Source organism: Nomascus leucogenys, chromosome X (genome assembly GCF_006542625.1).
Source record: "Nomascus leucogenys isolate Asia chromosome X, Asia_NLE_v1, whole genome shotgun sequence".
NCBI classification, from domain to species: domain Eukaryota; kingdom Metazoa; phylum Chordata; class Mammalia; order Primates; family Hylobatidae; genus Nomascus; species Nomascus leucogenys.
The window spans coordinates 65,192,885-65,215,464 of NC_044406.1; the positions used below are offsets into that span (position 1 = coordinate 65,192,885).

Sequence of the window (22,580 nt, forward strand, 5' to 3'; positions counted from 1 at the left end):
AAATTAAAGGCATTCAGATTGGAAAAGAGGGAAGCAAATTGGGCCTGTGTGGAGATGACCTGAACTTATGTATAGAAAATACACTCTCTCGGCTGGGCGCGGTGGCTCACGCCTATAATCCCAGCACTTTGGGAGGCCAAGGCGGGCGGATCATGAGGTCAGGAGATCGAGACCATCCTGGTTAACACGGTGAAACCCCGTCTCTACTAAAAAAATACAAAAAAAAAAAAAGCCAGGCGTGGTGGCGGGCGCCTGTAGTCCCAGCTACTCGGGAGGCTGAGGCAGGAGAATGGCATGAACCTGGGAGGCAGAGCTTGCAGTGAGCCGAGATGGTGCCACTGCACTCCAGCCTGGGCGAAAGCAAGACTCTGTCTCAAAAAAAAAAGAAAGAAAGAAAGAAAGAAAATACACTCTCTCCTTAAAACCTTTTGGAAGTGATAAAGAAATTCAGTAAAATTGCATAATACACAACAGACATACAAAAACCTGTAGCATTTCTATATCCCACCAGTGGGTAATTTCAAAAAGAAAACAAGAAATGAGTGTCATTGACAATAGCTTACAAAAGTACCAAGGAAGAGATTTGAACAAGCCAAAGATTTCTGTAATGAAAACTCTTTAAAAAATAATTCATTTTGTAATAAAAGCATTGAAGGAAGAAATTGACACAAATGAGTAGAAATATATTTTATATTTATGGGTTAGAATAATTTATATCTTAAGATATATATACTACTCAAAGAAATCTATTGATCTGTGCATCCCTATTAAATTTCTGATGTTATGTTAGTTTTGCCTGTAAACAGAAGAAAATAATTCTAAAATTTGTATGGAGCAACAAAAATCTTAAATGAAAAAATACTGAAGAAAATGAGGAGATCCAGGGTAATTGAAGTATCTGGCTTCAATATAGACTACAAAATTATGGTAACCAGAACAGCATTATCTGGCAGAAGACAGACACAGACACAACTGGAACAGAGTAGAAAGGAAATAAACTAAAGCTCCTACACAATAACTGATTTTTTACAAACTTGCCAGAAGCACACTTCAGGGAAAATAAAACATTTACCGTGTAAATGGTACTGGGAAAATTTGATAATTACATGCAAAAGAATTAGATTGGAAGTCTACATCTAAAAATACACAAAAATTAACTCCAAATTGAATAAAGAGTTAAATGTAAAATTGGAAACTATGAAACTTCTTGAAGAAAATGGGGGAAATGATTCATGATATTTTGCTGGGCAAGGATTTAGAAATGAGACCTGAACTTTTCAGGGAATAAAAGGAAAAATAACCAAATGAGAGTACATCAAAGTTTAAAGCTTTTGCACAGCAAAAGAGTATTAAAAGAGTGAGGAGTCAATTTACAGTATTGGAGAAAATATCAATTTATAGTATTGGAGAAAATATTTGCAAACAGTACATGTGACAAAGAGTTAAGAAGATATAACTAACGTAATTCAATAGCAAGAAAAAAGTAATATGAATTTAAAAAAATTGGCAAAAATTGCTGGCTGCTGCACTCCTGGAACCTTCACTAACCAGATGCAGGCAGCCTTCCGGGAGCCACAGCTTGTGGCTACTGACCCCAAGGCTGACCACCAGCCTCTCACGGAGGCATCTTATGTTAACCTACTTACCATTGCTCTGTGTAACACAGATTCTCCTCTGCAATATGTAGACGTTGCCATCCCATGCAACAACAAGAGAGCTCACTCAGTGGGTTTGATGTGGTGGATGCTGGCTCGGGAAGTTCTGCGCATGCGTGGCACCTTTTCCCGTGAACACCTGTGGGAGGTCATGCCTGATCTCCATTTCTACAGAGATCCTGAAGAGATTGAAAAAGAAGAGCAGGCTGCTGCTGAAAAGGCAGTGACCAAGGAGGAATTTCAGGGTGAATGGACTGCTCCAGCTCCTGAGTTCACTGCTACTCAGCCTGAGCCTGCCACAGAAGACTGGTCTGCAGCTCCAACTACTCAGGCCACTGAATGGGTAGGAGCAACCACTGAATGGTCTTAAGCTGTTCTTGCATGTTAAGCAACATGGAAAAATGGTTGACAGAAAATAAACATCAGTTTCTAAAAGTTGTGAAAAAAAAAAATTGGCAAAAGACCTGAATAGACATTTTTGAAGGGAATAAATACAAATGACCAACATGTACATGAAAAAATGCCCAGTATCACTAATATTCTGGAAAACACAAATCCAAATCCACAAGAAAATACCACTTCCAGTTAGAATTGCTAATCAAAAAGACAAAACCACTATTGGTGAGGGAGTGGACAAATCAGAATATTTACACACTGTCGCTGTGATTGTTAATTAGTGTAGCCAATGTGGAAAATAGTTGGGAGGTTTCTTAAAAATTATAAACAGAACTAATTCATGATTCCAGAATCCTCCTATCAAGCATACGCTCAAAGATAATAAGATATCTGTACTGCCATATTTATTGTGGTAGTATTTACAGTGGCTAGGATATGGGATTAACCTAAGTGTCCCACAGTGGGTAAAAGTCAAAGAAAATGTTATATATTTATACACAAAGTACATACTTTCCAGCCATAAAAAATAATGAAATCCTGTAATTTGCAATAACATGAATAAATTTTGAAGACAGCATTTTAACCATAATAAGCTAGATACTGAATGACTAATGCTGTATTATCTTACTCATATGGATACTAAGAAAATAAAAATTTGATATCCTAAAGTCAGAGAGTAGAACTGTGGTTACAATAGACAGGGGAGGGGCCTTTGATTTGGCCATTAGGTACAGAGTGACAATTAGAAAAGACTAGTAAATTTTTCTGTTCTTTCACACACTATCATGATTATGGTTAAATGTAAAATACTGTATATTTCAAAAGAGTTAGAATAGACACTTTTCAATGTTTTCACCACAAAGAAATGATAACTGCATGTGACTGGATTAATATGCAACCTAAATACATACAAAAACATCACACTGAATTCAATAAATACATGCAATTATAATTTTGTGATAGTTAATAAAAAAGAAAATTTAAAAAATTATGACAAGCAGAGGCCAATATCTATGATGAACATAGACACACAGATCCTCTACAACAAACTAGCAACCTGAACTCAACAGTGCATTAAACATTTTATTTTTCATAATCAAGTGATATTCATCCCAGTGATGCAAAAATGATTGTACATATGGAAATTAATGTTATGCATTACACTAACAGAACAAAGGATTAAAACCGTATGATGATCTCAGTCAATATCATAAAAGCATTTGAGAATATTTATAATTTTTTCATGGTAAAAACTCAAACATTTAGGCACAGAATTGGATCTCCCTATTCCCTGAGACAGAACCACATTGAAAATAGGACAAACAGTAACCCTGAAATGGCCTCTAACAATGATTAAACTTGGTGAGGAAGGAATGTTGAAGGCTCAGTGGCTGAAATCTAGGCCACTAGTGCAATAAATCCCATGATTTTAAAACCTAGAGCTAACGTTATTCAGAGGGGAAAACAAAAGCTTTTCCTCAAATACAAAACACATCACAAATGCCCAATCTCATCACTTGCATTCAACATAGTACTGGAAGTTTTCACCACAGCAATAAGGCAAGAAAATAAAAAGCATTTAACTTGGAAAGAGTTATTTTTTATTTATTTTTTTACAGATGACATGATCATATGTACAGAAAACTCTTAAGAATTTGACCAAAAACAGGTCTACAAAAGGAATTAAATATCATTGGAGGATACAAATGCAACAAAAACAAATTAGTAATGTTTCTATAATGAAACAGCAAGCTCTCTGACACAAATCAAGAAAACAATCCCATTTACAATATCTAACAAAAAATAAAATATTTAGAATTAAATTACCCAAGGAATTGTAATGCCTACAAACTAAATATTAAAAATTTTTACTTTTATTGCATGTGGCTTTCTTATGTTTCTCAGATATCATGGTGGGTTTTTCTTTTTTTAAACCCACCCATGTGGCAACCCTCCATCCAGCAAGTCAGTTGGTGCCATTTTTTCCAGCAGCATTGTGTTGACCTTGTGTCTCTATACCACATTTTGTTAATTTTACACTTTTCTTTATTATTGTTAGGTATAGTAAGTGAACTTTCTTCAGAATTCTTATTACCATTTTTATTATGATATTGAACTATGAATCTCACTTATGTAAAATCATGAACTTAATCAGCAAATATTGTGTTTGTTCTGACTGCTTTTCTGATGAGTTGTTACCTCATCTTGTTTCTCCACCTAGGGTGCATATATATTTAGGAGTTACCTCAGGGATATTGGCCTGAAATTTTCTTTTTTTGTTGTGTCTCTGCCAGGTTTTGGTATTGGGATGATGGTGGCCTCATAAAATGAGTTAGGGAGGAGTCTCTCTTTTTCTATTGTTTGGAATAGTTTCAGAAGGAATGGCACCAGCTTCTCTTTGTACCTCTGGTAGAATTCGGCTGTGAATCCGTCTGTTCCTGGAATTTTTATGGTTGGTAGGCTATTACTGCCTGAATTTCAGAACTTGTTTCTGGTCTATTCAGGGATTCGACTTCTTCCTGGTTTAGACTTGGGAGGGTGCATGTGTCCAGGAATTTATCCATTTCTACTGGATTTTCTAGTTTATTTGCATAGAGTTGTTTATAGTATTATCTGATGGTAATTTGTATTCCTGTGGGATCAGCGGTGATATCATTTTATCATTTTTTATTGCATCTATTTGATTCTTCTCTCTTTTCTTGTTTATTAGTTTGGCTAGCAGTCTATTTTGTTGATCTTTAAAAAAAAAACCAGCTCCTGGATTCACTGATTTTTTGAAGGTTTTTCCTGTCTCTATCTCCTTCAGTTCTGCTCTGATCTTAGTTATTTCTTGTCTTCTGCTAGCTGTTGAATTTGTTTGCTCTTGCTTCTCTGGTTTTTTAAATTGTAATTTTAGGTTGTCAATTTGAGATCTTTCCTGCTTTTCTTGTTGGCATTTAGTGCTATAAATTTCCCTCTTAACACTGCTTTAGCTGTGTCCCAGAGATTCTGGTACATTGTGTCTTTGTTCTCATTGTTTTCAAAGAATATCTTTATTTTTCTGCCTTAATTTCATTACTCACCCAGTAGTCATTCAGGAGCAGGTTGTTCAGTTTCCATGTAGTTTTGTGGTTTTGAGTGAGTTTCTTAATCCTGAGTTCTTTTTTGATTGCACTATGGTCTGAGAGACTGTTATGATTTCCATTCTTTGGCATTTGCTGAGGAGTGTTTTACTTCCAGTTATGTGGTCAATTTTAGAATAAGTGCCATGTGGTGCTGAGAAAAATGTATATTCTATTGATTTTTGGTTGAGGGTTCTGTAGATGTCTACTAGTTCTGCTCGGTTCAGAGCTGAGTTCAAGTCCTGAATATTCTTGTTAATTTTCTGTCTCATTGGTCTGTCTAATATTGACAGTGGGGTGTGAAAGTCTCCCACTGTTGTGTGGGAATCTAAGTCTCTTTGTAGGTCTCTAGGAATTTGCTTTATGAATCTGGGTGCTCCTGTATTGAGTGCACATATATTTAGGAGTTACCTCTTCTTGCTGCATTGATCCCTTTACCATTATGTAATGCCCTTTTTTGTCTCTTTTGATCTTTGTTGGCTTAAAATCTTTTTTATCAGGGACTGGGATTGCAACCCCTGCCTTTTTTTTTTTTTTTTTTTTGCTTTCCATTTGCTTGGTAAATATTCCTCCATCCCTTTATTTTGAGCCTATGTGCATCTTTGCACATGAGATGGGTCTCCTGAATACAGCACACCAATGGGTCTTGATTATTTATCCAATTTGCCAGTCTGTGTCTTTTCATTGGGGTATTTAGCCTGTTTATGTTTAAGGTTAGTATTGTTGTGTGTGAATTTGATCCTCTCATTATGATGCTACCTGGTTATTTTACACATTAGTTGATGCAGTTTCTTCATAGTGTCGATGGCCTTTACAATTTGGTATGTTTTTGCAGTGGCTGGTAGCTGTTGTTCTTTTTTATGTGTAGTGCTTTTTTCAGGAGTTCTTGTAAGGCAGGCCTGGTGGTGACAGAATCTCAGAATTTGCTTCTCTAAATGATTTTATTTCTTCTTCACTTATGAAGCTTAGTTTGGCTGGATATGAAATTCTGAGTTGAAAATTCTTTTTTTACAGAATGTTGAATATTGGCCCCCACTCTCTCCTAGCATATAGGGTTTCTGCAGAGAGATTTGCTGTTAGTCTGATGGGCTTCCCTTTGTGGGTAAGTCGAACTTTCTCTCTGGCTGCCCTTAACATTTTTTCCTTCATTTCAACCTTGGTGAATCTGACAATTATGTGTCTTGGAGTTGCCCTTCTCAAAGAGTATCTTTGTGGTGTCCTGTGTATTTCCCCAATTTGAATGTTGGTCTGTCTTGCTAGGTTGGGGGAATTCTCCTGGATAATATCCTGAAGAGTGTTTTCCAAATTGGTTCCATTCTCCACGTCACTTTTAGGGACCCCAATCAATCATAGATTTGGGCTTTTCACATCGTCCCATATTTCTTGGAGGCTTTGTTCGTGCCTTTTCATTCTTTTTTTCTCTAATCTTGTCTTCTCGCTTTATTTCATTAAGTTGACCTTCAATCTCTCATATCCTTTCTACTGCTTGAAGCAGAATCTCTCTGCAGAAACTCTACAATCAATTCATCTATTGACACTTGTGTATGCTTCATGAAGTTTTTGTGCTGTGTGTTTTAGCTCCATCAGGTCATTTATGTTCTTCTCTAAACTGGTTATTCTAGTTAGCAATTCCTCTAACCTTTTTTCAAGGTTCTTAGTTTCATTGCATTGTGTTAGAACATGCTCCTTTAGCTTAGAGGAGTTTGTTATTACCCACATTCTGAAGCCTACTTCTGTCAATTCGTTAAACCCATTCTCCATCCAGTTTTGTTCCCTTGCTGGCGAGGAGTTGTGATCCTTTGGAGGAGAAGAGGTGTTCTGGTTTTTGGAATTTTCAGCCTTTTGCACTGGTTTTTCCTCATCATCGTGGATTTATCTACCTTTGGTCTTTGATGTTGGTGACCTTTGGATGGGGTTTTTGTGTGGAAGTCCTTTTTGTGATGTTGATGCTATTCCTTTCTGTTTGTTAGTTTTCCTTCTAACAGTCATGCCACTCAGCTGCAGGTCTGTTGCAGTTTGCTGGAGGTCCACTCCAGACCCTGTTTGCCTGGGTATCACCAGTGGAGGCTGCAGAACCGCAAAGATTGCTGCCTGTTTCTTCTTTTGGAAGCTTCATCCCAGAGGGGCACCTGCCAGATGCCAGCCGGAGCTCTCTTGTATGACGTGTCTGTTAACCCCTGCTGGGAGGTGTCTCCTAGTCAGCAGGCACAGGGGTCAGGGACCCACTTGAGGAGGCCCTCTTTCCCTTAGCAGAGCTCGAGCACTGTGCTGGGAGATTTTCTGCTATTTTCAGAGCCAGTAGGTGGGAACGTTTAAGTCTGCTGAAGCTGCACCCACAGCTGCCCCTTTCCCCAGGTGCTCTGTCCCAAGGAGCTGGGAGTTTTTTCTGTAAACCCCTGACTGGGGCTGCTGCCTTTCTTTCAGAGATGCCCTGTCCAGAGAGGAGGAATCTAGAGAGGCAGTCTGGCTACAGTGGTTTTGCCAAGCTGTGGTGGGCTCTGCCCAGTTCGAACTTCCTGGCAACTTTGTTTACACTGACAGCGGAAAACTGCCTAACCAAGCCTCAGTATCAGCAGACGCCTCTACCCCCACCAAGCTCGTGTGTCCCAGGTCAACTTCAGACTGCTGTGCTGGTAGCGAGAATTTCAAGCCTTGTGGGGGTGGGATCCACTGAGCTAGACCACTTGGCTCCCTGGCTTCAGCCCCCTTTCTAGGGGGAGTCAACAGTTCTGTCTCGCTGGTGTTCCAGGTGCCACTGGGGTATGAAAAGAAACTGTAGCTATCTCGGTGTCTGCCCAAACAGCCACCCAATTTTGTGCTTGAAGCCCAGGGCCCTGGTAGCACAGGTACCTGAGGGAATCTCCTGAGCTGTGGGTTGCAAAGACTGTGGGAAAAGCATAGTATCTGGGCTGGACTGCACCATTTTTCATGGCACAGTCCCTCACAGCTTCCCTTGGCTAGGGAAGGGAGTTCCTTGACCCCTTGCGTTTCCTGGATGAGGCAACACCCCACCTGCTCAGCTGGCCCTTCGTGGGCTGCACCCACTGTCTAACCAATCCCAATGAGATGAGCTGGGTACCTCAGTTGGAAATACAGAAATCACCCTCCTTCTGTGATGAGCTCGCTGGGATCTTCAGACCACAGCTGTTATTATCCAGCCATCTTGTCAGCCGCCCCCTAAAGCTTTTTATTATTTTCTCATTTCTCAGGTTGTCCACTGAATTTTTTATCTTGTTTCTTGCAGCAATAAAGAGCCACAATGTTGAATTTACCTAATTGTTTGCCACCAACTAATTGTTTTTGACAGTGAGTTAGGTGAGAAGCATTTTTGTAGAGATCCAAATCAAGTCAGGTGACCCTGGGGACAGCAAAACTGCCAGTTTACCGTGCTGTGATACTGAGTGTTGGGGGACGGGGTGGTGAATGGGAACAGTTGTAAGTTAAAATGCCAAGGGCCAGGCCAGGCGCGGTGGCTCATGCCTGTAATCCCAGCACTTTGGGAGGCCAAGGCAGGCGGATCACGAGGTCAGAAGATCGAGACCATCCTGGCTAACATGGTGAAACCCCGTCTCCACTAAAAATACAAAAAATTAGCCGGGCGTGGTGGTGGGCGCCTGTAGTCCCAGCTACTCGGGAGGCTGAGGCAGGAGAACGGCATAAACCCGGGAGGCAGAGCTTGCAGTGAGCTGAGATCCGGCGACTGCACTCCAGCCTGGGTGACAGAGCGAGACTCCATCTCAAAAAAAAAAAAAACAAAAAAATGCCAAGGGCCCCACCATTTTCACCAAGGTTTGTTTTTTGTTGAATAAATGCTTTTTAATTTGTTGTATGTTTTTGATTAGTTTCGGCACATCTGAAATAGTGTTTTATATCATCAATATTGGTCGCCTGTTTGAGAAAAAGTTTTTGCTAATTTCTTTACCATTTGGTGTGAACTGCCTCAAAAATAGATAATATTTTAACTGAATTAAAATGAAACCACAATATGTCAACATTTATGAGATGTTTACTAAACTGATGCTTATAAAACTTGTAGCTTTATATGTTTATATTATAAAAGAAAAAAATTGAAATCAATGATATGTCTCCACCATATGGAACTACAAAAATAAAAGCAAATTAAACCCAGGGCAAAAAGAAGAAAGAAAATAACAAAGATGATAGCAGAAGTAATTTAAATTCAAAATAAAAAAATTATTGAAAACAAAATATGCTTTCTTAAAATGATAAATTAATGGCTGAGCATGGTGGCTCATGCCTGTAATCCCAGCACTTTGGGAGGCTGAGGTGGGCAGATCACAGGGTCAGGAGATCGAGACCACCCTCACCAACATGGTGAAACCCCGTCTCTACTAAAAATACAAAAATTAGCTGGGCGTGGTGGCACGTGCCTGTAATCCAAGCTACTTGGGAGGCTGAGGCAGGAGAATTGCTTGAACCAGGGAGTCGGGGGTTGCAGTGAGCTGAGATCACGCCACTGCACCATAGCCTGGCCACAGAGCAAGACTCTGTCTTGGGCCAGGCGAAGTGGCTCATGCCTGTAATCCCAGCACTTTGGGAGGCCAAGGCGGGAGGATCACGAGGTCAGGAGATCAAGACCATCCTGGCTAACATGGTGAAACCCCGTCTCTACTAAAAATACAAAACTTAGCCAGGCGTGGTGGTGGCTACTGTAATCCTAGCTACTCAGGAGGCTGAGGCAGGAGAATCGCTTGAACCTGGGAGGCAGAAGTTGCAGTGAGCCGAGATTGCGCCACAGCACTCCAGCCTGGGTGACAGAGCTAGACCCCATCTCAAAAAAAAAAACAAAAAAAAATACAAAACTTAGCCATGTGTGGTAGCACACACCTGTAGTCCCAGCTACTTGGGAGGCTGAGATGAGAGGATCACCTGAGCCTAGATGTCAAGGCGATGGCGAGCCATGATTGCGCCACTGCACTCCAACCTGGGTGACAGTAAGACTCTGTCTCAAACCAAAAATAAAAAGAAAATTTGAGAAAAATAATTCTTGGGGCCTATTTAATCACTTCCTAGAAAAAATTATTGGCATCACTCCTAGAGTCCCAGGAGAGCAACACTAAATGCAACTTAGTTAAAAATTTTTCTGTCATAGCCATACACACTATATTCTAAATACATACACATAAGCACATTAGATACATATTCACACACAATAGGTAGAAACACATACAGAGGAAATATATATATATATATATATAAAATCTCCTATGTCTTTCCTAGATAGCCCTTTGTGACTGAAAAAATATACTTTTGTGCCATTCAGAGAAAATTTCAGTCACCTAAAAACCTCATAAATGGAAGAAAATCTGCCCATAGTAAAACAGCAGTCTGAAGCTCTGTGGGGTAATTATGGCCTCCAGGGCTCTACCAAGTAAAGAAAGCTGTGGCTGTAGCTTTCATACTCGGGAGGCTGAGGCAGGAGAATGGCGTGAACCTGGGAGGTGGAGCTTGCAGTGAGCCGAGATGGTGCCACTGCACTCCAGCCTGGATGACAGAGCGAGACTCTGTCTCAAAAAAAAAAAGAAAAGAAAAGACTCTGTCTCAAAAACAAACAAATAAATAAATAAATAAATAAATAAATAAATAAATAAATAAAAAATAAAATAAATAAAACAAGCAAGACTTACAGTGAAAAAAACCATACAGATTGGAAAGGAAGGAAAAATACTGTCTCTATTCACAGATGACATGACTATTTATGTAAAATATTTCCAAAGAATATACAAAAATTTCTATTAAAATTAATGAATTTAGCAAGATTGCAGGATTAAAGGTGAATGTACAAAAATTAGTTGTAAAGGAGGCCAGGCTCTCTCACAAAATCTAATGATACGTGCCACATCCAAGGTTCTGAAGAGCAAACAGACCACAGGTTTACCTCCACTACATCTCATCAGAACAACGCTTGCTGGCATGGGAAGCCAGCCCAGCCACCCCACCCCTGCCTGAGCTCTTGGGCTAGTAGCAGCTCTGCATTTCCCTGGGACAGAGCTCCCAGAGGTAAAAGACAGGCCCCTCATTTTTGCCACGTTGCAGCTCCCACCCCTACTGCCCTTAGGCTTGGCAGAGAGCGAAATGCTTAAAGACTATTGCAGGCCTCCAGCACAGCATAGCTTCCTTACAGAAGAGAAGCCATATGGTTTTCCACATGGGCCCCTGCCTCTGCTACTTGTCATTGGTCAGGACCTCCCAATCTGGGACCCCAGCACAGCCACCCTAGCCCCACCTGAACTCTATCCCAGCATTTCCCTGGGATTGAGCTGCTAGAGGTAAAGGACAGGCCTGCCATTTTTGCTGCTTTGCAGCTCTTACCCCTACTGCCCTCAGGCACAGCAGGAAGTAAAGAGTTTAAGAATGATCATGGGCCTCCAGCACAGCACAATTGCCTTATGGAAAGGTAACCAGGCTGCTTTCCATATGAGTCCCTGCCCCTGCCAGTCCTCACTGGTCAGGGTCTCTTGACCTGGGCCCCCAGTAAAGCTGCCCGGCCCCTGCCTGAACACTTGTTGGTGGTGGCTGTCTGTTTCTTTGAGGAGAAAATCCCAGAGTCAACCCACAGCCCCTCTGCCATTGCAGCTACAGCAGTACCGCCCTTCCTGTCCTCAAGCTGGGAAAGAAACAAAGGGCCTGTTCACTTCACTGGCACCTCCAGTATGCTGCAGCTGCCATATGGAGAGGGGTCAAATTTCTCTTCCCTGTGAGCCCCCACCACCTACTTTTCACCAGGAGGGCCCCCCAGCAAGGGACTGCAGTGCAACCACTCCACCCCTGGCTGAACATTTCCATTGGCAGTGGCTCTGCATTTCTCTGGGGTGCAGCTCCCAGAGGAAACTGAAAGCCCCTCTGCTACTGCCACAGCAGTGGTACTGTCCTTGCTGCCCTTGGATTGGGGAAGGTGTTGAGACCCTGAGGGTTCTACTCACACCTACACCACAGTATAGCTGCCCTATGAAGAAGAAGCCAGTCTGTCTTCCACTCAAGCCACACACCTACTGTGTTCATCATGAAGCATGGCCCCCTGGCTTGGACCTGCAACACAGCTGCCCCACACCTGGCTGATTGATCCAGTCAGCAGTGACTCTGCATTTCTCTGGGTTGGAGCCTCAAGAAACAAGTGAAAGATTCTTTGCCATTATAATTGTCAAGGCCCCACCACTGCTGCCCCCAAATGGAAAGGGAACAGAAAGCCTGAGCATGCCCCATGGCTGTGGTGCGCAGCCTGATGGTGCCAAGGTGAGATCTGAAGCCAGCAATGAAGTGGGATAGGAGCCCACACTCTCAGAGCACTTAGAAGAAGCATGGCTGCAACTGTGAAGGAATACAGGGGAGCTGTGTGGCTGAGCAAGAGCCTACCTACTACCCATTACACTTAAGCACCATCTACAAGGTTGCAGTCCAAACTTCAACACCAAAAATTCTTTCCTAATATATCCACCTTGCAAAATCAAGGTGAAAAATTCAGTCACAAATAAAGACCCTGAACAAAGCCTTGACTCTCTGAAAACATACAAAAATGTCGTCAACTGACTATGCCCAAGTTATCCCACATTTATAGAAGTGTAAGCCCTCACAGATGAGGAAGAACCAGCCCAAGAACCTTTGCAACTCTAAAAGCCAGAGTGTCTCTTTACCACCAACTGACTGCACTAGTTTCCCAGCAATGGTACGTAACTAGGCCTAAATGGCTGAAATGACAGATGTAAAATTCAGAATCTGGATGGCAATAAAGACCATCAGAATTTGGAGAAAGTTGAAACCCATTCTAAGGAATCCAAGGAATACAGTAAAATAATTCAATACATGAAAGACAAAATAGACATTTTAGGAAATGAACCATACTGACCTGATAGAGTTGAAAAACTTACTACAAAAATTTCATGACACAATGGGAAGAATTTACTGCAGAATAGATCAAGCTGAGGAATCTCAGAGCTCAAAGACCGGTTCTTCAAATTAACTGAGTCAGGCAAAAATAAGAAAAAAATAACTTAAAAAATGAACAAAACCTCCAAGAAATATGGAATTATGTATAGAGACCAGACCTATGACTCTTTGGCATCCCTAAAAGAGAGGGAGAGAGAGCAAGCAAATGAGAAAACATATTTGAGGATATCATCCATGAAAAGTTTCCCAACCTTGCTAGAGAGGTCAACATTCAAATTCAAGAAATTCAGGTGGCCTCTGCAATATACTATACAAGACAACAATCCCCAAGACACATAGTGATCAAACTCACCAAGGTCAATGCCAAAGCATAAATATTAAAGGCAACTAGAGAGAAGGGGCAGGTCACCTAAAAAGGGAACCTCATCAGGCTAACAGTGAACATTTCAGCAGAAACCCTACATTCTAGAAGAGACTGGGGACCTATATTGAGCATCCTTCAAGAAAAGAAATCCGGGCCGGGCACGGTGGCTCAAGCCTGTAATCCCAGCACTTTGGGAGGCTGAGGTGGGTGGATCACAAGGTCAGGAGATTGAGACCATCCTGGCTAACATGGTGAAACCCCATCTCTACTAAAAAAATACAAAAAAATTAGCCAGGCATGGTGGCAGGCACCTGTAGTCCCAGCTACTCGGGAGGCTGAGGCAAGAGAATGGCGTGAACCCAGGAGGTGGAGGTTGCAGTGAGCCAAGATCGGGCCACTGCACTCCAGCCTGGGCAACAGAGCAAGACTCTGTCTCAAAAAAAAAAAAGAAAAGAAATCCAATTAAGTATTTCATATCCAGCCAAACTAAGATTTTTAAGCAAAGGAGAAATAAAATCCTTTCCAGCCAAGCAAACACTAAGGGAATTTGTGATCAACAGGCCTGCCTTAAAAAAGGTCCTTAATGTAGTGCTAAACATAGAAAGAAAAGACCATTACTAACCACCACCAAAACACACTCAACTGCATAGACCATCAACACTATAAACCAAATACACAATCAAGTCTACCTAACAGCCAGCTAACAACATAATGACAGGATTGAATCTACACATATCAATATTGACCTTGAACATAAATGGGTTAAACACCCGCACTTAAAAGGCACAGAGTGGAAAGTTAGATAAAGAAGCACGACCCAACTGTATGCTGTCTTCAAGATACCCATCTTACACAAAAGGATATTTATAGGCTGAAAGTAAGGGGATGGAGAAAGGTCTATCAAGCAAATGGAAAACAAAAAAGGGCAGAGGTTGCTGTTCTTCTATCAGGCAAAACTGACATTAAATGAACAATGATCAAAAAGGACAAAGAAGGGCATTACATAATGATAAAAAGTTCAATTCAACAAGAAGATGTAACTAAATATATATGCACCCAACACTGCAGCATCCAGATTGATTAAACAAGTTCTTAGAGACTTACAAAGAGACTTAGATAACCACTTAATAATAGTGGGGTACTTCAACACCCCATTGACAATAGTGGACAGATCATCAAGGGACAATACTAACAAGGAGATTCCAGACCTAAATTTGATGCTTGATCAAATGGACCTAACAGACATCTACAGAACACGGCACCCAACAAAATTAGAATATACATTCTTTTCATCTGTACATGGCACATACTCTAAAATTGACCACTTGCTTAGCCATAAGGCAATTGCTAAGAAATTTTTTTAAAAAGCCGAAATCATATCAGCCATACTGTTAGACCACAGTGCAATAAAAATAGAAATCAAAACCAAGAAGTTCTTTCAAACCATACAATTAAATGGAAATTAAGCAGTATGCTCCTGAATGGCTTTTGGGTAAGCAATGAAATTAAGGCAGGAATCAAGACATTTTTGAAGCTAATGACGACAAAGATACAACATACCATAATCTCTGGGACCCAGCTAAAGCAGTGTTAAGAGGAAAGCTTATAGTGCTAAACACCCACATCAAAAGGTTAGAAAGATCTCAAATTAACAACCTAACATCACATCTAGAGGAACTAGAAAAATAAAAACAAACCAATCCCAAAGCTAGAAGAAAGTATGGAATAACCAATATCAGAGCTGAGCTGAATGAAATAGAGATGAGAAAAACCATACAAAAAAAAAATCAATGAACTAAACCTTGATTCTTTAAAAGACTAAATAAGATTGGTAGACTACTAGCTAAACTAATAAAGAAAAAAGATGATAAAGATAAACAAATGAAAAAGGGGACATTACCACTGACTCCACAGAAATACAAAAATCCCTCAGAGATTATTACAACACCTCTCCACATATGAACTAGAAAACCTAGAAGAAATGGATAAATTCCCAGACACATACAACATCCCAACATTGAACGAGGAAGAAATTGAAATCATGACCAGACAAATAATGAGTTCTGAAATGGAATTGGAAATAAAAAGTCTACCAACCAGAAGATGCCCTGGACCAGACTGATTCACAGCTGAATTCTTCCAGATGTATAAATAAGAGCTGGTGCTGATCTTACTGAAACAATTTCAAAAAATTGAGGAGACGGGACTCCTCCTTAACATATTCCACGAGACTAGTATCATTCTGATACCAAAAGTTGGCAGAGACACAGTGAAAAAAAAATTCATACCAATACCCCTGATGAACACAGATGCAAAATCTATTAAAATGCAAACAAACGAAATCCAGAAGCACATCAAAAAGCTAATCCACTATGCTCAAGTCAAATCTATTCCTGCAATGCAAGGCTGGTTCAACATACGCAAGTCAATAATTGTGATTTGTCACATAAACAACTAACAACAAAAACCACATGATCATCTCAAAAGATGCAGAAAAGGATTTTGATAAAATTCAACATCCCTTCATGTTAAAAACCTTCAACAAACTATGCATCAAAAGTACATACCTCAAAATAATAAGAGCCATCTATGACAAACCCACAGCCAAGCTGGAAGCATTCCTATTGAGAACCAGAACAAGATAAGGATGCCCACTCTCACCACTCCTATTTAACATAGTACTGGAAGTCCTAGCCAGAGCAATCAGGCAAAAGAAAGAAATAAAAGGCATCCAAATGGGAAGTGAGAAAGTAAAACTATCTCCCTTCACAGATGATATGATACCATACCTGCAAAACCCCATAGTCTCTGCCCAAAGCCTGCCAGATCTGATAAGCAATTTCAGCTAAGTTCCAGGATACAAAATCAATGTACAAAAATCAGTAGTGCTTTAGACACCCATAATGTCTAAGCTGAGAGCCAAATCTAGAATGCAATCCTGCTCACAGTCTCCACAAAAATAAAATACCTAGGAAGACAGCTAAAAAGGGAGGCAAAAAATCTCTACAAGAATTACCAAACAGTACTGAAGGAAATCAAAGACACAAAAACATGGAAAAGCATTCCATGCTCACAGATAGGAAAAAGTCAATGTTGTTAAAATGTTCATACTGCATAAAGCAATTTACAGATTCAATACTATTCGTATCAAACTACCAATGATATTTATCAAAGAATTATAAAAATACATTCTAAAATTCATTTGGAACCAAAAATGAGCTCAACTAGCAAAACCAATTCTACTCTGATTTGTATGGGTGTCGATCTCTGTGTTTATCTTCCTTGAAGTTCGTTGATCCTATTAGATGTATGTAGATGAATGTTTTCATCAAATTTGGGAGGATTTCAGCCATTATTTAAATTAAATAGTTTTTCTGCTCATTTTCTTCTTTCTGGTAGTTCCATTATGCATATGTTAGTGCACTTAATGGTGGCCCATCTTTCTTTGAGTTTCTTTTCATTTTTGTTTATGTTTTTCACTCTGCTCTGCAGATTGCATAATCTCTATTAATCTATTTCCAAGTTCACTGATTCTTTCTTCTGACAAATCAAATCTACTCTTGAGTTGCTCTTGCTCCTCACCCACTGTTGGAACATACATATCTTGAAGAACTCCACATTTCCCAATGGCCCTCTGAGGCATGCTGCCCTCTTCTCTCAAATATCTGTAAGTAATAAAAACTGCTGGTTATTTCATATATTCTTTTTTTTTGTGCTGCCTCTTCTGTGTCTCACCTGACCATCACACCTGAATCTAATTCTTCTCCTAGTTAGAGCTTTCCTAGAGAGTGGCTATCTTGGTAGGAATAAACTGGACACAGATTAGAGAAGAGCCACAAGGGCATCTTCCAGTATAAACATGTTTCTTATCAGAAGGACACCTGATCATGGTCAAGTGGGTTGGACACTTAGGCATTAGGCTGTTCTCCAGGATAAAGAGGTATCCCATAAAAGGTACATTGTAAACATCCAGGACAACCTCCCCTAGAGTCTTGTCAGGGCAGGGCTAGGATTTGTGGCCACTCTCCAGAGAGAGACCCCAAGACCAAATTTTATATATATGTGTGTGTGTGTATGTGTATATATATATGTGTGTGTGTGTATATATATATACGTGTATATATATGTGTGTGTGTGTATATATATAGCAATTGGTGCATCAAGCAGAGTGGTCATGACCACGAGGGACACAACAAAATGCCTTTAGACTGCTTTTGGCTTGTTAGCTGGCCCTCTCACCTGGCCAACACCATTTGAGAAGGCTCCATGGCTTGCTGATGTGTGTCTGTGCTGCTGCATACCGCTGCTTATTGTCTTTATTAACTACCGCCAAAACTCCCCTCCCTAAATTGAGTGCGTCCTAGAAAGTCAGAGTTCTCCCCAAGAACCAAAAATCACCTGCCTTAGTACAGCAAGAGGCAACCATAATCGCTATCACTCTCCTGAATGGGAACTACTAGTCACAGTTAAGTTGACTGTATTCTGAAGGCCTTGCCCAGATTCAAATGGCTTATTACTGAGAGGTTAAAGGGAGTAACCTGTGCTAAGGGGCTGTCAGGAAGATACTGGGCCAGTGTAAGCCTTGGCAGATGGCAAGAGGAAGACGTACTCTGACTACCCACTGAATTGGTGAGGCAGTATCTGGGGCTAGACTTTCCGGTATGACAAGAGGGGTGCCTACTTCACTGGGGAGATGACAGCATCTCACTGGCAGCAGTGGCACTGTGATCTACAATTGATATGTTTCTGTCTTCTCTTCCTTCTGTCACTCTTGATCCCCTTACCCTATGTGTTACCCTATTGGTTTAACCCCATTGTGTGTGATGACAAAGAACTTAATGATTCAAATTAAAAGGCCAGAACATTTCTTTGCCAACTCTCCCATGATCTCTGAGGAGGTTAGCAAACTATTAAAGAAATAGGGCTTGGGGCCTTGCCAAGTGATCCTGCCACTGTTGCACTAGTGGAGGCTGATCCAAATCCAGATGATGTTGATTGGGATGCCTTGGAGAGCAAGGCAGCTACCTACAACAGGACCAATGAAAACCACAAATGGAGGCCACTGGTTACAACAGGAGCCACTTGGAACCACCAGGAGCTTGTTAGGTAAACATCCAAAAAGAGAGAAAAGAATGTTTTTAGCCACCTAGAAATAAGGAAAAAATACTGCTGCTTTCAGTGGCTTCAAGCTCAAGGAAAAAAACAGAGGAACTTCAACTTTAAGAATTGAGGAAAATCAGCTCTAGCAAGCAAAATACTAGCCCTAGATTACTTATCGATTTATAAATAAACCCCTAATAAAAGGGGATAAAATAAAAGATACATAATAAATTATATATACATATATTTTGATATCAATGTATGATAAATTGTGTATATGTGTATATATGATATGTAACTAAAAGCAAAATTCCACACTTTGATTCAATTAGAAATTCAAAATTTATATAACAAAAAGGTTTAGGCAAGCCATGTTGGCTTACACCTATAATCCCAGCACATTGGGAGGCCAAGGTGGGAGGATTGAAGCCAGCCTGAGCAACATAAGCAAGATCCCATCTCTACAAAAAATTTAAAAATTAGCTGGGAGTGGTGGCCTGTGCCTGTAGTCCCAGCTATTTGGGAGGCTGACACGGGAGGATTGCTTGAGTCCAGGAGTCTGAGGCTGCAGTGAGCTAGGATCATGCCACTGCACTCCAGCCTGGGCAACAGAGTGAGACCCTGTCTAAAAAAAAAAAAAAGTTTAAAAAGGGTGCTGATTGGTTTTTGTGCCTCTACAACATAGATTATAACTTAACCTTAACAACTGATAGAATGCACCAAAATTGAAAAAAATCTATGGATTTAATTAATACTGGGGCTCAAATTATACCTGGGCACCTCAATAAATTTAAACATTGTGCCCCCTATATTCTTAAAATGATAACTAAATATAATAGAGAAAAATAGTTATGCCTTAATTTGTTGCCTTGCCTAAATTTCTCATAGTCATAGTACCCAATGCTGTAACATATACCATATTGGAATTAAATGCTCTGACACAATAAATAATGAATTAAAGTCAAAGCAAATCTTTGGCTGTTAAAAACTGGCTTGATGGAATGGGATTCCATGAACACCCAGTTAAAAGACTTCATATGGCCCAATGTAAGCTAAAATGAGGGTTGCAAAGCTTAAAACTTATTACATGAAACCCAATTAATAAAGAAGTGATTATTCTCAATGCTTCTCCATTTAGCAGACCATTTTGACATTTGATTGCTCTTAAATCTGAAATAAATAAATTTAAAAAGGGGTTCTCAAGATGGCTTACTACCACCTTAATGATGTGGTCCCATCCATCAAGGCTCCCTACCCAATATGTGAAATTATTAATATTATTGATTCTATTCTGTCAACAATCAGTAAATATTTTGTTCTTATAGATTGGCTAATATGTTCTGTTTAATGCTTGTTCCAACAGTCTCTCAGCTGCAGTTTGCTTCCACCTCCTAAAGGGACACAATACACCTTTTCTAGGTTACCGATGGGGTACCACAATAGCTTTTTTTTTTTTTTTGAGACAGAGCCTCACTCTGTCGCCCATGCTGGAGTGTGATGGTGCAATCTCAGCTCACTGCAACCTCCGCTTCCTGGGTTCAAGCAATTCTCATGTCTCAGCCTCCGAGTAGCTGGGATTACAGGTGCCCGCCACCACACCCAGCTAATTTTTGTATTTTTAGTAGAGATGGGGTTTCACCATGTTGGCCAGGCGGGTCTCAAACCCCTGACCTCAGATGATCCACAAGCCTTGGCCTCCCAAAATGCTGGGATTACAGGCGTGAGCCACCGCACCCAGCACACAATAGCTTTTTTATCACATGCAATCTTTGGAGATAAGATCCTGATGTCAGGTATCTTTCTCCAGGAACAAAGGTCTGATATTACATGAATGACATCCTCTTTCAAGGAGATTCATCTGACACACTCACTAAGTACATATAAGTCCAGTATCATTTTTACTTATAAATTAAAATTGACCATCACTCCTATTAGTGCTTTCAAAAAACCTCATTCACAGCAACTTTTTCATGCCTTCTGGAGTCTGTGGACCACTCCTGATGGCCATTAGTTGTTCCAGGGCTTCTAATGCAACATATTGCCCCTCTTGGCCTTATGCTATACAACATTAAAACAGCAAATACCTGCCTACATACTGGGCACATTTGGAAATAGAAGATCTCATAGACCTTGAGCCTGTGGCCCTCCATACCCAGCTGCTCATTATGCTTTGGGTCATGGAAGCAGCACCCCACAAGCTCAGCCTGGCTATGAAGGAAGACCTCGTTAAAACAGAATGGAGCCAAACTTGGGTGGAGCCCATCTTAGCATGGGGCCCAAGAAACAACACACATAGCCAAACCTCAGGCAGTCATCTTAGCATTGGATGCCCTGATCAACAAATGGTCCTGGCCAGGAATAGCTCACACCTGTAATCCAAGTGCTTTGGGGGACAGAGTTGAAAGGATCACTTGAGGCCAAGAATTCAAGAGAAGTCTGGGCAACATAGTGAGACCCTGTCTCTATAAAAATAATAAAAATAAAAAAAATTAGCCAGGCATGGTGCCGCATACTGGTAGTCCTAGCTACTCAGGAGGCTGAGGCAGAGATCACTTGAGCCCAGGAGTTCGAGGTTACAGTGAGCTATGATCATGCCATTGTACTCCAGCCTAGGCAACAGAGGGAGACTCTGTCTCAAAAAAAAAAAAAAAAATTAAAAACAGAATTACTATATGATCCAGTAATTCCACTTCTCAGTGTATATTCCAAGGAAGTGAAGGCAGGGACTCAAGCAGATATTTGCACACCCATGTTCACAGCAGCATTATTCACAATACACAAAAGATGGTGGCAACCCAGTGTACATTAATTAATAAATAAACAAGATGTTGTATATAAATACAATGGAATATTATTCAGCCTTAAAGAGGGAGAAAATTTTGACACATAGATGAACCTTGAGGACATTAGGCTAAGTGAAATATACCAATAATAAAAAGATAAATACTGTATACAGTTATATGAGGTACCTAGAGTAAATTCATAGAAACAAAAAGTAGAGGGGTGGTTTCTAGAGGCTGAAAGGAGGGGGAAATGGGAGTCTTGTTTAATGGGTATAGGGTTTCAATTTTGCAAAAGATTGGTTGTACCACAATGGAAATGTACTTACAACTACTGAACTGGAAACTTAAAAATGGTTTTAAGATAGTAAGTTTTATATTATGTATATTTTACCACAATTTTGAAAACCTAATTAATAAAGAGGTGATTATCTCCACTGCTTCTTGATTTGACAGCCGAATTTTCTTGTTTTTAACAAGAAAATTAAAAATACATTTATTTGGCATAGATACATAGATACAAAAATACACCTGATGGCATCTCAGGATGGATTATTACAACCTGTGGTCTCATCCATTAAGGCCCCCATACCAAATACCCAATATTACAAAAATTACTGATTCTATCCAATCAACAACTGATAAATATTTTGCTATTACGTATTTGGCTAATATGTTCTGTTCAGTGCCTATTTCAATAGCATCTCACCACAGTTTGCCTTCATCTCCAAAGGAACACAATACTCTTCGCCAGGCTACCCATGGGGTATCTAAACAGCTTTGCCACTGCACACAATCTTTGCAGATGAGAGCCTAACTACTTTCACCTTTTACCAGGATCACAGGTATAACATCATCCTCCAAGGAGATTCATTTGATACATTCATTTAGAATCTACAAGTCCAACATCTTTTAGTCCTTTTTGAGTTCTGATGGCAACACATTCCTCATTTACAAATAGAAATAGGCTGCTCCACAAGGGAAGTGTCTGAGTTAGTTTTATAGGATCTTTCTATAGGGAAGGGTTACATCAGGGCATGTATAGGAGAGGTTTTTCTAGTGTTTGTGCAGTGGCTCAACATGCTTCTTCATACATTGTATGTAGCATTAGCATTTTAAATCACCCTTGGGCATGATTTTTAGCATTAAAAATGAGGAAGAGTTAACCATAGGTTGGAGTTTAAGTCTATCTGCACATGCAGGTACTCCAGGGAAGTCTCTAGCCCCCTGAAACAGAAACTTGTGATAATTATTTCTTGGGTCTTTTGTTACTGACTGG

General features: G+C 40.2%; 1 protein-coding gene across 1 annotated transcript; it reads left to right on the top strand.

Annotated features, from left to right (window-relative positions):
* Positions 1 to 366: 366 nt before the first annotated feature.
* Positions 367 to 4,325, top strand: LOC115833355 (40S ribosomal protein SA-like). The gene has a single exon (XM_030807501.1). It carries the CDS (start codon positions 1,489 to 1,491, stop codon positions 2,023 to 2,025), a length of 537 nt encoding a protein of 178 aa, XP_030663361.1. The 5' UTR covers positions 367 to 1,488; the 3' UTR covers positions 2,026 to 4,325.
* Positions 4,326 to 22,580: the final 18,255 nt, after the last annotated feature.